Source organism: Diaphorina citri, unplaced genomic scaffold (assembly GCF_000475195.1).
Source record: "Diaphorina citri unplaced genomic scaffold, Diaci psyllid genome assembly version 1.1 scaffold1792, whole genome shotgun sequence".
NCBI lineage: Eukaryota > Metazoa > Arthropoda > Insecta > Hemiptera > Psyllidae > Diaphorina > Diaphorina citri.
In genome coordinates this window covers 11,766-28,103 of record NW_007379218.1, presented here as the reverse complement: position 1 = coordinate 28,103, position 16,338 = coordinate 11,766, and the positions used below count along the sequence as shown (strand labels likewise).

At 37.3% G+C, this 16,338-nt stretch overlaps 1 protein-coding gene across 1 annotated transcript in view; it reads left to right on the top strand.

The window, feature by feature from the left end:
• The window catches only part of LOC103517273 (protein downstream neighbor of son homolog), a gene marked incomplete at its 3' end in the record, with an annotated part of 21,062 nt that extends 5,839 nt beyond the window's left edge, over positions 1–15,223 (top strand). Inside the window, exons 5-8 of the mRNA XM_017447396.2 lie at positions 3,426–3,595; positions 4,380–4,431; positions 12,941–13,082; positions 15,112–15,223. Coding sequence (XP_017302885.1) covers positions 3,426–3,595; positions 4,380–4,431; positions 12,941–13,082; positions 15,112–15,223 — 476 coding nt within the window. The remainder of the gene's footprint in view (positions 1–3,425; positions 3,596–4,379; positions 4,432–12,940; positions 13,083–15,111) is intronic.
• Positions 15,224–16,338: the final 1,115 nt, after the last annotated feature.

The following is a 16,338-nucleotide window of genomic DNA, read 5'->3' as shown; positions in this document are numbered from 1 at the left end:
GTTGTGAAAAATCCAAATATGAGGTCAAAACTCCGAAAAAGTAACTTTAAAAGGTCGAAAATTCAATTTTTAATTACCGTTCTAATGAAAAAGTTTAAAGAGTTGTGACGTCCGATTTCACGTCAAAATGCGCAGAAACGCTTGCGCACAAACAAACGAAGCGGGAGTCATGAATCATGACGTCATCGTCTACGGGAGCGTATGCCGGGACGTCAAAGTTCACGATTTACCGGTATTTTTTAAATCGATTTATCTCGGGATCTAGAAGTCGTAGAAGAAAAAGAAAAATTTCGTTGGTCCTCATTTTTCCTGCTGTATGACTTTGCAATATCACCCAAGTAAGCGCAACTGATCTATTAGATTTCCTCCTGAAGTTGTGAAAAGGTTCTGCTTTACCTACACAAATAATTCATGATCTGATTGATTCCCCCCACAGGAAGTACTTCCACCATAAACCCTGGCGGGTCGTAGAAGGAAAAGAAAAATTTCGTTGGTCCTCATTTTTCCTGCTCTATGACTTTGCAATATCACCCAAGTAAGCGCAACTGATCAATTAGATTTCCTCCTGAAGTGGCGAAAAGGGTCTGCTTTACCTACACAAATACTTCATGATCTGATTGATTCCCCCACAGGAGGCACTTCCACCATAAACCCAGGTGGACCGACTTTGAGTACCGGAGTGGCCGCTAGTCAAGCTGGCGGCCCGACTGTGTTATCTGCTGATATGAAGGCGGCCCTACATCGAGACTGGATTAAGAGCTTTATGTCTTTATTCCATGTAAGTAGGGGGGGCAACTAACATATTTCGGATCTCGGACAAATTTTCAAAAGGACTTGAAAATGGTGGGAAAAGAAATTGAAGGTTGAAGTTTTTTTCCATAGACTGTACGCAGTTGTTTTTTTCGTCCGCTAGGTAGCGCCAGTATGCAAGTACGCTTGCGGAGGAGCAGAAAGAAATGCGCACAAACGTATGCGCACAAACACATTAATGTGTTGCCTGCGAGGAAGCATTGCTCGGGGCATTTGATGTGACGTCTTCGCCTACGGGAGCGTTTGCCGGGACGTCAAAGTTCACGATTTACCGGTATTTTTTAAATCGATTTATCTCGGGATCTAGAAGTCGTAGAAGGAACGTTTTGATTTATTTCTAATTTATTCCAGACTTGGTGTACCGTGTAAACAAAGTATATTCCACAATATGTGTCCGCAACATTTTTTCAATTTTATATGTGTGTCTGCAATGTTTTTGAACATAGCTTAAAGGTGTTGTTGTTTCCTTCTCTCTTTCTTCTTCGTCGTCTTCTTCCACTTCACCTTTTTCTTCTTCTTCGTCGTCTTCTGCGTCCTTTTCTTCTTTCATTTGCCTACTCTTTTGAGCTATACTATTCAAATATGATTGAAGATTGAAGCATTTAATTAAAATATGGATAAAAGATAAGCGACATCTAAATTTTGTTAATAACAATATCTGATAATGATAATCTTCAAAAGTATGATAAGAACTTTACCTTAAGATAGAATAATTTAACAATATCTCGGGAACGGTATAAGCTAGAGACTTGAAATTTGGTATGTAGTTCACAAATGTGACAAGGATGACAAGGATTGAAATTTGGTATGTAGTTCACAAATGTGACAAGGATGCAACACAAAACGTTTGGTTGAGATGGTTGCTGCGCTTGGCGGTATTTTGACCGCTTTTGGACAGATTTCGACCGTTTTTTGGCGGTTTTCAGCTATAGCGACAAAACGGTTAGAGATATTGTAAAAGTTAGGCTAAAAGAACACTCAAATAAGCATCATTCAATAGGATAAGGAAAGTCGTGTGATGTTCACACCAGATTTTTTTAAAGAGGTTTGATTTTGATGGAGGGAACTGTAACTGCTAAGGTCTTATCGTCCCGAAAGCGAAGAGAGAAGGAAGACAGGATAGGAGAAAGCCAGCCGTTCCGAGAACGAACCCTATCCGTTTAGGATAAAATCCGCCCCGGGTGGAAATCGAACCCGCGACCTAGCGCTTACACAACATCGGCAGACGCGCTACCAACCAAGCTAACTAGGCTGGCATTTCTTAACTCTGAATTAACTGAAAACTCTCTGTACTAAGATCCAGGCATTAGAGGCGTAGTGGCGTATTTAGATCAAATTGCTCTGGATTAACTGAAAACTCTCTGTACCAAGATCAGGCATTAGAGGCGTAGTGGCGTATTTAGATCGAAATGCTCTGGATTAACTGAAAACTCTCTGTACTAAGATCCAGGCATTAGAGGCGTAGTGGCGTATTTAGATCAAAATGCTCTGGATTAACTGAAAACTCTCTGTACTAAGATCGGGTATTAGAGGCGTAGTGGCGTATTTAGATCAAAATGGTCTGGATTAACTGAAAACTCTCTGTACTAAGATCCAGGCATTTGAGGCGTAGTGGCGTATTTAGATCAAAATGCTCTGGATTAACTGGAAACTCTCTGTACTAAGATCAGGCATTAGAGGCGTAGTGGCGTATTTAGATCAAAAAGCTAATGCCTTTCAGCGGTACTTAGCTTAAGCCAAGCAGTGAGCTAGAATACTTGTAGCTTAATCTCGTTCATTTTGATCCTGGTCAGTTAGGTATTTGCCTCTTTGTTTTTGTCTCGGGTTTGTTGGTTTTTTTTTTTTTTTTTTTTTTTTTTTTTTTTTTTTTTTTTTTTTTTTTTTTTTTTTTTTGCTGAATTAATTTCCATTAAATCTTGAAAATCTGTAACTTCTAGAGCGATAGGTAATCTATTAAATCGATATGCCGGTTATTGGATCCATAACAAATCGATAATCCAGTTTCCGGATCGACAATAATCGATTTTAACATCGATAATTCGACAGTTTGTCATTCTCAACCTGTCCAACTTGACAGGTTCGAATGACGGCAGTTCGATTAATAGTCCAGAGGAAAGTGGTTCAATTTATGTCAAACTAGTTCAGTAAGTATGGCCTGATATTAAAAGTGTTCTTACAACTTCCTAATGGCAAGGTAGATATAGGTACTACTGAAATAAGAATTAATTACTTAGTCAAGTAATTTAGGTACTACTGAAATAAGAATTGCTTACTTTACTTGGTTAAGTACTTTAGGTACTACTCAAGAAAAGAATTGGTTACTTTAAATACTTGGTTACGTTTTTCACTCGTTAAAATTTTGTTACAATGTTGTCAGATATGTAAACAAAAAAATGGCAAGTTGGCAACGCTTTTCCACGATGTAATTATTTCATAAAAAAAAAAAAAAAAAAAAAAAAAATCAAAAAAGAAACAAAAAATCCCCAACACACACACAGCAGTGAAACACTCATCCTAAAAAAAATCCAAAGTTCAACCCATTTCTGTCTTGTGTCCATTCACATTCAGTTTTGTTCATATAATCTGAAAATCAACCCATTGCCTTTCCCATTCAGCTTCGTACGTTGTGTGGACACAGACCCCTCTGTGAGTACAGGGGCCAGTTGCTCAAATCTAGACACCTCTCCCAATGCCCAATTCCTCACCACTTGTATGTTCTGGCAACACCCCCATCTCCCCTGGCTTCAGCTGTTTCCTCGGAGTCGACTAAAGGGACCCACAGCAGGTATGAATCAGGGCCGGGGGGGCTTGGGCCCCCCGGGGCTTTGTTTTTCTTCCCCTTCCCCCTCTTGATGAAATCCTGAATATGTAAAAAATGCGGCGGGAATCGAACCCGCGGCCTAGCGCTTACAAGGCAGACGCACTACCAACTAAGCTAACTAGGCTGGCTAGATAAGGTTTTATTTTCCGTTTTGAGGAGGGATGTTTCCGCCCTCCGTGAGCCCTTAGTGAACAAATGGGACCCGATTAACCCCTCCCGTTACCCGCCACTATACTTTGTTCATTACTTGAATCCCATGAACATAAACGCAGAATATGGACTTGAAAATGGAACAGGAACACACGAAAATGTGTTCGCTTTGTACAGGGTAACTTAAAAAGCGGTCGAAATACCGCCTAACCGCAGAATGGATGTTAACCAAAAGTTTCGTGTTGCATTCCTTGTCACATTTGTAGCCTACATACCAAATATCAAGTCTCTAGCTCTTACCGTTCTCGAGATATTTTGTTTACAGACAGACACTCACACGGACCAATGGGTGAAACTTTTGATTTATAGGCTCCAGAGACTTTGAATCGTGTTTTGACACTAAAAACTTACCATCGAAAATTTTGACCAAATAGGCGCATTACTTTCCTTCCTATAGGATAATTAAAGTAAAAAGTCGATTTTTTTTTCGAATTCGAGATTCTAATTCGTCCATATTTTTCATGAATTTCCTCTTTTCGTTCCTTCTTTTCCCCCCTCAGTAGGTTAGATTTAGTTCGGACTTCCTTTTCCCCCGCAGTATATCTTCCAGAACCTGCAGTTTCTGGAACACCCTGTATATTTCATGGCAGGTATACATGGTAACGCAATGTCGTTTAGCCTATTCGGTTCGTTAGGATATAAGTAGGCTGATAAGACACGCCACGTTAACCCTGTCAGGTCCCAAGGACCTGAAAACGAACTGACAGGGTAAAACTCGACCTTAAAAGGTTATTACCGCTATTTCTACCTTTCATCTTTCCTGGAAAGTTAAGATTTATGTAAGTACAACTTCAGGTACAGGAACTTTAATAGACATTTCATAGAAAAAAGATTAATGGAAAATAAATTAAAAATATAAATAGGTATATACTATTCTTATTAATTACCTACCACGATTTCAAATAGATTCCCATAGCATTTGATCTTCTTGAAAGCCAACAATACCTGTCCTGACATTATTGAAAGCCAACAAAAGAAGAAGAAGAAGAAGAAGAAGAAGAAGAAGAAGAAGAAGAAGAAGAAGAAGAAGAAGAAGAAGAAGAAGAAAAGGGAATTTCAACACCCATCAAACTTAGGGCACATCGCACATTGGCTGAAAATCTCGGGTATGTGAACGATAAAAAAAAGGTGCAAATGTCGCTCCTTTGTGCGTGTGCGCACCTACGACTTTTCATTACAGGTCGACAGGTCCCTAATCGCCAACAACCGGACATGGACTTCAAATCACATTATTGAAAGCCAACAACACCTATCTACATTGTAAACCAATTATAAACTTAGGCCCTAAACCAAGATTTCAATTTCACCCAATACCTACTCGTTTTCGCATTTCACGCCAGCCTAAACGAACATTTCACAAGGAACATTCCTGTTTTCACAACATTTCACGCAGCCTAAACGAACATTTCATGATATACGCAAAGCCATGCTGGTACCGTGAGCTTAAGACTGGAATACCAAGTCTGAACATTTGATTAAAAGTATTAAAACCATAAATCCAACGTCAATATTAGAAAATATACCGACCATATCGATACCAGATATGCTCAACATATGCTCGATATTGATGTAAAGATAAACACCGCGCAGGAGAGACACATAAATCAACACATCGACAGAACTGGCAATGCAAAAAAAAAGCGGTTCGCACAAAATGGAAAGAAGAGGCGAGAGGAAACGAAGAAGAAAGAGGAAGAAGGAAGAGAACACGAAGAAGAAATTGAAGAAGTTGCATTACTTTGTAGACTTGAAGAAGAAGAAAAAGAGGAAGAAGGTAAGAAGAAGTAATAGAAGAAGAACAAGAAGTAACCAAAGCAGTGGAAGGAAAAATTAACATCAGAGAGAAAAGAAAAATTTAGGGAAGATGAAGAAGAACCAAGGAAGAAGTGAGAGAAAACGAAGAAAAAGAAGAAGAAGGAAGAAAACACGAAGAAGAAATTGAAGAAGTTACATTACTTTGTAGACTTAAAGAAGAAGAGGAAGAGTAAGAAGAAGTAATAGAAGAAGAACAAGGAGTAACCAAAGCAGTGGAAGGAAAAATTAACAACAGAGAGAAAATTTTTTAGGGAAGATGAAGAAGAACCAAAAGAAGAGGCGAGAGAAAACGAAGAAGAAATTAAAGAAGTTCAATTACTCCGTAGACTTGATGAAGAAGAACCAGAAAAACCAAAAGAAGAAGAGTAAGAAGAATAATAGAAGAATAAGAAGTAATCCAAGAAATGGAAGCAAGAAAAAATATCCAAGATAGAAAAATAAGTATGGAAAAAAAATCAAGTGTAAAAAAGTCACACGTCTACATCCGGTGCAGTGTCTGGGACAATATTTCTTCTACCAAGAAACCGGCTGTTGTCGGGCAAACCAAGTAAATCAGCAAATAATTGAAGAAGTAAAATACGAAGAAGAATAAGAAGAAGAAGGAGAAGAATAAGAAGAAGAAGAAGAAGAAGAAGAAGAAGAACAAAATTGACCAATCAAATGCCTTGAGACTATGCTTAGCACGAACTTAAGAGCCAGCATTTTGTTCATAAATATGGGTGTGAGTGTTTTAGGTACTACTGAAGAAAAGAATTGGTTACTTTAAATACTTGGTTACGTTTTTCGCTCGTTAAAATTTTGTTACAGTGTTGTCCGAAATGTAAACAAAAAAAAATGGCAAGTTGGCAACGCTTTTCCACGATGTAAGCGAAACTGCTAGGACATAAAAACGGCGGTTATACACTCATCTTAAAAGAAACGTCTTGTCGTTCCGAAAGCGAAGAATGAAGACAAGATAGGAGACAGCCTGACAGCCCTTTCGAGAACGAACCTTATCTGTTTAGAATAAAATTCGGCCCGGGGTGGAAAACCCGCGGCCTATCGTTTACAAGGCAGATATTTAATTTAATCTTTAAGACTTGCTAGGCGATATAGATTTAATAGAATTTTAAGCAAACCAAACAGGCAACACTTTAGAAATCATAAATCTTATCTAGGAAATAAGATAAACATAGTAAATACTATTAAAGAAGTAAAAATGAAATAAAAACTAGCCAGGTAAAACACCTTTGCTGTCGAAAAAAAATGTAAAGTTTAAAAGTAAATAAAATATGTACCTATGTACTCATTTGAAAAGCCAACCGAAAAAGAAGGCTAAAAATAAACAACCTAGGTATTTAAAAAACAGCTAGATGCAGTAGTACCAATCGAAAAACGTCAAAATAAAAAAAAAATAAGAATACATGTAGGTAAGTAATGAAATAAGTATGAAATGTCATCAAACTTGCTAGACAGAAGTACCAAGTGTATTCTCAACGATTGCATGGTAAAGAATAAACTGAATAAAGCAAGCTTAAACCAGGGGCCATTATATGGCTATCCGATTTGATTTCCGCCCTGGGCGGGCTATATCCTAAACAGATAAGGTTTTACCAAGTGTATTCTCAACGATTGCATGGTAAAGAATAAACTGAATAAAGCAAGCTTAAACCAGGGGCCATTATATGGCTATCCGATTCGATTTCCGCCCTGAGCGGGCTTTATCCTAAACAGATAAGGTTCGTTCTGGGAACGGCTGGCTTTCTGCCATCCTGTCTTCCTTCTCTCAGCGCTTTCAGGACCGCAAGACCTTAGCAGTTATCATAGTTTCCTTCAATAGGGGGAATGATTTTAATTTGTTTTACCAAGTGTTGTGTATATCCTTGAAAGTTCTAACTTTTTAATATCGTTTAATAGTTTCCTCTATTTAACCTCAAAGAAGAGAGAGATAGATAAGGTTTTATTTCCGTTTTGAGGGGGGATGTTTCCGCCCCCTTGAGCCCTTAGTGAACAAATGGTCCGCCCCGGGCGGGAATCGAACCCGCGGCCAAGCGCTTACAAGGCAGACGCACTACCAACTAAGCTAACTAGGCTGGCTAGATAAGGTTTTATTTTCCGTTTTGAGGGGGGATGTTTCCGCCCTCCGTGAGCCCTTAGTGAACAAATGGGACCCGATCAACCCTCCCTGTTACCCGCCCTGGCTTTAACCCAAAACGTCAAACAGTTCACCACTAAAGCTTTCATAAGATAAGGCATAAATTCCGTCACCCAGCTGTCTGGTCGTAAATGTCTCGAGGAATATACCGAAGCGCGAACGTCTGAATTGAATTTATTTATTGAATTTTATTCACTGAGTATTTATTTATTATTTTACTCAGCCAGTATTTATTATTTTATTTAATTTCTTTTTAGGACTTGATAGGACTTCTTGAAGTTCTTTAGGACTTGAAGAAACAGAAGTTCATATTCAATTTGTTGTCGATAAATTTCATTAGGTAGGCAAGATTTCAAGGCCTACCGTCTGAGGATAAAGTTACGGTGCTAGGGCCAGAAATGGTCTGATTCTTTTTCTCCTTATTTTTCCTTTTTGTACTGAAATATTGACCAGAATTTTGACACTAAAAGAAGTAAAAAATGATTTGCCTTTTTTTAAATGAAATATTGGCCAGAATTTTGACAGTAAAATCATAGATTCCCTGATAGCCAGCAGAAACAGAAGTTCATATTCAATTTGTTGTCGATAAATTTCATTAGGTAGGCAAGATTTCAAGGCCTATCGTCTGAGGATAAAGTTACCGTGCTAGGGCCAGAAATGGTCTTACTGATTCTTTTTCTCCTTATTTTTCCTTTTTGTACTGAAATATTGACCAGAATTTTGACTCTAAAAGAAGTAGGTAAAATATGATTTGCCTTTTTTTTAAATGAAATATTGCCCAGAATTTTGACAGTAAAATCATAGATTCCCTGATAGCCAGTTCTTTCTTCTTAACTATTTTCGATTTCTTTCTTTCTGAAATATGTATAGGCCAGTTACTTAGAATTTTGACTCAAGGTTTACTAAAAGCCAGTTCAGTTCTTTGTCCTTAGTTTATTTTTCTGAAATATTGGCCAGTCAATGCCGAGTAGTCTAGGTGCAATCAAGTCCCGTACCGACTATTCGATAAGTTCAATAAAGTAGACAGGTAGTCACTGTGTTGGTTTATTAGATTGCATTACATTACGTTATCAGTATGGATATCAGTAAAGAGTAAAGACATAGTTTTACTGATATCCAGTCTTTCTTCTGAACTTCTTTCTTTCTGAAATATAGGCCAGTCACTTAGAATGTTGACGCAAGTCTCAAAATACTAATAGACTTTTTTCTACTTCTCCACTTCTTACTATATTTTTCTGAAATATTGGCCAGAATTTTGTCAGTAATGTCATAGTTTTCTGAGGATAGCCCTTAGTTCTCGTCTTCTCGACCGATTTCCACTTCTGCCCTTTTTTTTCTGAAATATAGGCCAGTCACTTACAATGTTGATACAATTCTTACTAATAGACTTTTTTACTTTCTATTATTTTTCCTACTTCTTACTTTATTTTTCTGAAATATATTAGCCAGAATTTTGACAGTAAAGTAATAATTTTTACTGATATCCAGATTATCCAGTCTTTCTTCTCGACTTCTTGCTTTATTTTTCTGAAATATTGGCCAGTCAATGCCGTCGGTTTAGTAGCTAGAAGTAATCTAGTCTAGGTGCAATTAAGTTCCGTACCGACATATTCGATAAGTTCAATAAAGTAGTCGGGTAGTCACTGTTTTGGTTTATTAGATTGCATTACATTACAGGTACAGGTGGCTGACGGGCTGGAATATTTTAATATATACAGGGTGTCCCGCCATTGGGTTTCCTTGTATACAGGTGCCATTGGAACCTTTCGCGTGCAATGGGCACTGGGCAGTCATTATACGAAAAAAAGTGTTGAAAATGACCCGAATTATTTAAAAGTTGAATGAGTAGCGACCAGTGGTGGTATTTGCCAGAGTAAAAGGGAAACTTGGAGAATTAACAGAATTAGTAAAAGCCAGCCTAGTTTTGGTTGGTAGCGCACTAGCGCGCCTGCCTTAGAAGCAGATTTTATCCAAACAGATGAGGTTCGTTCTCGGAACGGCTGGCTTTCTCCTATCCGATACGATTTGATTCCGGGACGATAAGGCGAAACAAAAACACATTTGACGCAAAAAATAAATAACACCCTGTATGCAGAACCTACCTACCCGCAATCATTTCCTACGTATAAAACTTTGCTTGGCTAAAAAAAAATAATATATAAATAAATTATTTAATGATAAATTGTAATTTAAATATTGGCTGGCTTCCCAATAAATTTTAAACCAAGAAAAAAATAGCAAAAAGAAGTAAAAAAAGTAAAAAGTGTATGGCCTGATATTAAAAGTGTTCTTACAACTTCCTAATGGCAAGGTAGATATAGGTACTACTGAAATAAGAATTAATTACTTAGTCGAGTAATTTAGGTACTACTGAAGAAAAGAATTGGTTACTTTAAATACCTAATTGGTTACTTTTTTCGGTTGTTACAAAATGCTTGGGACTGAGGAGGTTAAGTATTTTAGGTACTACTGAAGAAAAGAATTGGTTACTTTAATACTTGGTTACGTTTTTCGCTTGTTACAAATTTTGTTACAGTGTTGTCAGAAATGTAAACAAAAAAAATGGCAAGTTGGCAACGCTTTTCCACGATGTACGCGAAACTGCTACGACATAAAAACGGCGGTTATACACTCATCTTAAAAGAAACGTCTTGTCGTCCCGAAAGCGAAGAATGAAGACAGGATAGGAGACAGCCCTTTCGAGAACGAACCTTATCTGTTTAGAATAAAATTCGGCCCGGGGTGGAATTTAACCCGCGGCCTAGCGTTTACAAGGCAGACATTTAATTAACCCGCGGCCTGACATTGATGATTGCCAACCTCCGACATAGGGAAGGTCCATGAAGAAGAAGACTGGAACATAAGCAAAATTTTCAGCAACATCGGAACCCAATAACAACACCAATTTCGAACATAGGGTACACCCAATGTCAAACGACCATTGCCATGGCCTACACGCTGCGTTTTTAGCATGAAGCGATATAGGTAATCTATTAAATCGATATGCCGGTTATTGGATCCATAACAAATCGATAATCCAATTTCCGGATCGATAATAATCGATTTTAACACCGATAATTCGACAGTTTGTCATTCCCAACCTGTCCAACTTGACAGGTTCGAATCGCGGCAGTTCGATTAATATAGTCCAGAGGAAAGTGGTTCAATTTATGTCAAACTAGTTCAGTAAAAATGAGTGTTGTAAAAAAGACAGGTAGCCCCAGTAAATTAACACATTTGAACTGGCTTAAAAGTACCTAGGTACATCTGATGCGTTAGTCTGTGCCGTAGACACAGACCACACGAGTCCCATCCCGTAGTATGTCCCAATATGTTCTCCGTGTACAGGGTAACTCAAAAAGCGGTCGAAATACCGCCTAACCGCAGAATGGATGTTAACCAAAAGTTTCGTGTTGTATCCTTGTCACATTTGACAGCTGCATACGAAATTTCAAGTCTCTAGTTCATACCGTTCTCGAGATATTTTGTTTACAGACAGACACTCACACGGACCAATGGCTGAAACTTTTGATTTATAGGCTCTAGAGTCTAGAGACTTCAAATCGTGTTTTGGCACTAAAAACTTACCATCGAAAATTTTGACCAAATAGGCACATTACTTTCCTTCCCATAGGATATTTAAAGTAAAAAGTCGATAGATATTTTGTTTACAGACAGACACTCACACGGACCAATGGCTGAAACTTTTGATTTATAGGCTCTAGAGACTTCAAATCGTGTTTTGACACTAAAAACTTACCATCGAAAATTTTGACCAAATAGGCACATTACTTTCCTTCCTATAGGATAATTAAAGTAAAAAGTCGATTTTTTTTTTTCGAATTCGAGATTCTAATTCGTCCACATTTTTCATGAATTTCCTCTTTTCGTTCCTTCTTTTTCCCCCCTCAGTATAGGTATAGATTTAGTTCGGACTTCCTTTTCCCCCGCAGTATATCTTCCAGAACCTGCAGTTTCTGGAACACCCTGTAATTCATACCCTCAGTATTAGGTTAGATTTAGTTCGGACTTCCTTTTCCCCCGCAGTATATCTTCCAGAACCTGCAGTTTCTGGAACACCCTGTATTTCATAGCAGGTATACATGGTAACGCAATGTCGTTTAGCCTATTCGGTTCGTTAGGATATAAGTAGGCTGATAAGGAGTTTCTGGAACACCCTGTATATTTCATGGCAGGTATACATGGTAACGCAATGTCGTTTAGCCTATTCGGTTCGTTAGGATATAAGTAGGCTGATAAGACACGCCACGTTAACCCTATCAGGTCCCAAGGACCTGGAAACGAACTGACAGGGTAAAACTCGACCTTAAAAGGTTATTACCGCTATTTCTACCTTTCATCTTTCCTGGAAAGTTGAGATTTATGTAAGTACAACTTCAGGTACAGGAACTTTAATAGACATTTCATAGAAAAAAGATTAATGGAAAATAAATTTAAAATATAAATACTATTCTTATTATATACTTACAAATAGATTCTCGCAACATTTGACCTCACCTTATTGAAAGTCAAAAATACTATTCTTATTAATTACCTACAAATAGATTCCCGCAACATTTTTGACCTTCCTGAAAGCCAACAGCACCTGACCTCACCTTATTGAAAGCCAACAACACCTGACCTTATTGAAAGCCAACCGCATAGCCCTAAACCAACATTTCAATTTCACCCATGTAAGTACAACTTCAGGTACAGGAACTTTAATAGACATTTCATAGAAAAAAGATTAATGGAAAATAAATTAAAAATATAAATAGGTACTATTCTTATTAATTACCTACCACGATTTCAAATAGATTCCCATAACATTTGATCTTCTTGAAAGCCAACAATACCTGTCCTGACATTATTGAAAGCCAACAACACATATCTACATTGTAAACTATAAACTTAGGCCCTAAACCAAGATTTCAATTTCACCCAATACTCGTTTTCGCATTTCACGCCATCCCAAGCCCAAATGAACATTTCACAAGGAACATTCTTGTTTTCACAACATTTCACGCAGCCTAAACGAACATTTCATGACATACGCAAAGCCATGCTGGTACCGTGAGCCTAAGACTGGAATACCAAGTCTGAACATTTGATTAAAAGTATTAAAACCATAAATCCAACGTCAATATTAGAAAATATACCGACAATATCGATACCAGATATGCTCAACAGCAACAGCACACCAGATATGCTCAACATATGCTCGATATTGATGTAAAGATAAACACCGCTCTGGAGAGACACATAAATCAACACATCGACAGAACCGGCAATGCAAAAAAAAAGCGGTTCGCACAAAATGGAAAGAAGAGGCGAGAGGAAACGAAGAAGAAGAAGGAGGAGGAGGAGGAAGAAGAAGAGGACATGAAGAAGAAATGGAAAAAACAGACAGAAAAAAGCATGAAAAAATTTAGGAAAGAAGAAGAACCAAGGAAGAAGTGAGAGAAAAAGAGGAAGAAGGAAGAGAAAACGAAGAAGAAATTGAAGAAGTTGCATTATTTTGTAGACTTGAAGAAGAAGAAAAAGAGGAAGAAGAAGAAGAAGAAGAAGAAGAAGTAATAGAAGAAGAACAAGAAGTAACCAAAGCAGTGGAAGAAAAAATTAACATCAGAGAGAAAAGAAAAATTTAGGGAAGATGAAGAAGAACCAAAAGAAGAGGCGAGAGAAAACAAAGAAGAAATTAAAGAAGTTCAATTACTCAGTAGAGTTGATGAAGAAGAACCAGAAAAACCAAAAGAAGAAGAGTAAGAAGAATAATAGAAGAATAAGAAGTAATCCAAGAAATGGAAGCAAGATAAAATATCCAAGATAGAAAAATAAGTATGGAAAAAAATCAAGTGTAAAAAAAGTCACACGTCTACATCCGGTGCGGTGTCTGGGACAATATTTCTTCTACCAAGAAACCGGCTGGTGTCAGGCAAACCAAGTAAATCAGCAAATAATTGTTAGATGATACCTAGATACCGGGTATAATCGTATAATGTAGGTAGATCTCTCTTTAGGTCATTCTTTTACATAGGTTTACCAATAATTTATTAAAAATACCTTCAACTTAATATTTACGATATTTCAGATGCAGTTATAAAATCTGCGGGTGTTTATGCACCTATCTGGGCACCAAATTCGGACATTTGGACAGGTAGTCCACAGAAGCTCATGTCAGAGTGGACAAGTTTTTAAAAGTCAAATGTCTTGCCAAACCACTTCGGGTTGAAAATACATATACACATCAAATAAGCGAATAACTATATTCTGGGTTAAAATATGGGTAATTAACGACATTGGGTTAAAAAAATGACTCAAATAACTACTCTGGGTTAAAATACATTAATTATTATGACCATCTAATTAACGACATTGGATGGAATATATGGCTACTGAATTCGGCTAAGATGCACCACACCACAGCACCACACCCTAATGTCCCGTAGAATCAAATGGTGGATGGTGCAATAAATAATCAATTTATTATAAATGCATTTCGCAGCGTGATACGAAAGTGTCCCAAAAAACACAGCACCATGTAAACGTCAGTGAAACATGGAAATGTCTTAAACAGTAAATCATTATGTATTTTATTATTATTTTCATGTAACCAAGAAGAGGAAGAACTTGCAAATCTTCTCCATACAAACACAAAATGAACCAATGGAAAACATTAATATGTTCATTACAACTATACTATATGTTCATTATTATTACTACTATTATTATTATAACTAATACTTTGTTCATTACTTGAATCCCATGAACATAAACGCAGAATATGGACTTGAAAATGAAACAGGAACACACGAAAATGTGTTCGCTTTGTACAGGGTAACTCAAAAAGCGGTCGAAATACCGCCTACCGTAGAATCGATGTAAACCAAAAGTTTCGTGTTGTATCCTTGTCACAGTTGACAGCTGCATACGAAATTTCAAGTCTCTAGCTCATACCGTTCTCGAGATATTTTGTTTACAGACAGACACTCACACGGACCAATGGCTGAAACTTTGTATTTACGCTCTAGAGACCTCAAATCGTGTTTTGGCACTAAAAACTTACCATCGAAAATTTTGACCAAACAGGCACATTACTTTCCTTCCTATAGGATAATTAAAGTAAAAAGTCGAATTTAGGTATAAAATTTACCTACACCTATTTTGCACCAAATACTCATACATAAGACCTTGTTTAGACTGCGGAAGCAAAGGGACTTTTTAGTCTCATTCTGGCAGTGTAAACAGGGTAAATTCTATTCTGTTCCAATATTTCTCTGATTATTCTAATGTTTCTCTGTTTCTTCTTTCTGTTTCACAGAGTATAGTCATGTTGATGTTTCGAGAGGAGAAGAGTCCGGAAGATGAGATCAAGGCGTGGCAATTCTGGCACAGTCGACAGCACAGTGTTAAGCAACGGATACTCGATGCTGGTAAGTGACTGAAATGTCTTTCCTTTTGTATGGTTTATGGTTCTACCTAATGCCTACTCCTTTGGTGGGTTCGTGGGTTATTTATTTACATTGGACGGGCGTACCCTTTGCTACCTAAATCTATCTGTGTTACATATGGAGATTCCTAGCTAAAGTTTTGAGGTTTGTGTCTATTTTCGGAGTCACTTTAGTGAGCCAATAGACGTAAACGTTGGAACAAACTCGTTGATAACAAAGCCGGATAAAAATCACAAATCTGATATGTTCACTTTCAAAGTTCAAGTAACTGATGTGTTGACTGATATGTTCTGATATGTTCACTTTCAAAGTTCAACTATTCAATCTTCTTCGGGTGCCTAGGTACTGTCTATCCGTTCCGGATGTTGGCTAAACATGGTAGCAATTTGTTCTTTGTTGACGGTCCGGAAAATTTGAGATGTTGATTGACTGAACCATGTTCTGTGCTTTCTGAGCTCAGACAAGCCTAAGCAATCAAATCATGCTAAAGGAGTAAAGGACTAAAAAATCCGTTTTTCTGATAGCTGTTTTTTCAGCGGCCTCTTTCTCATCTTTCTATTCGTTCTGTCAGAATTATTTAAATCATTTTCACGCTTGTTGAATATTCTTTCTGCCTAGAGAGAATTTCATGAATATTCTGCCTAGAAAGACTGTTGCTATCAGCCTAAAGGATATTTTAATATTTCTGCCCAGAGGCCTGAGAAATGACATAAATCACAATTTAAATTATGGCTCCTTTTAACTGAATAGAATCATTCTTTTGAATTGAATTTGCAAAAGAGCTCCTTAACAATCTTAACAGATATGAAGATGAGTGCTAAATTAGTATAAAGAGCTATGAGGGTAGGGGAATATTAAAAAGAATCAGCCAGCCATTAGAATGAAGGGGGTAGGAGAAAAATAGAATAGAATAGAGTAGAAGAGAAAATAAAAGAAGATAAGCGAAGAAGAGAAGCGAATAGAATATATTATTCACCTTGGTTATTCTGCCAGCATATGACTGAAAAGTCCTTTGGAAAGGAAGAGTGTTAAAAAGTGCCTTTGATGTGTGTGATAAACTGTGAATTGAGAACAATATTAAGCAAAAAAAAAAAAAA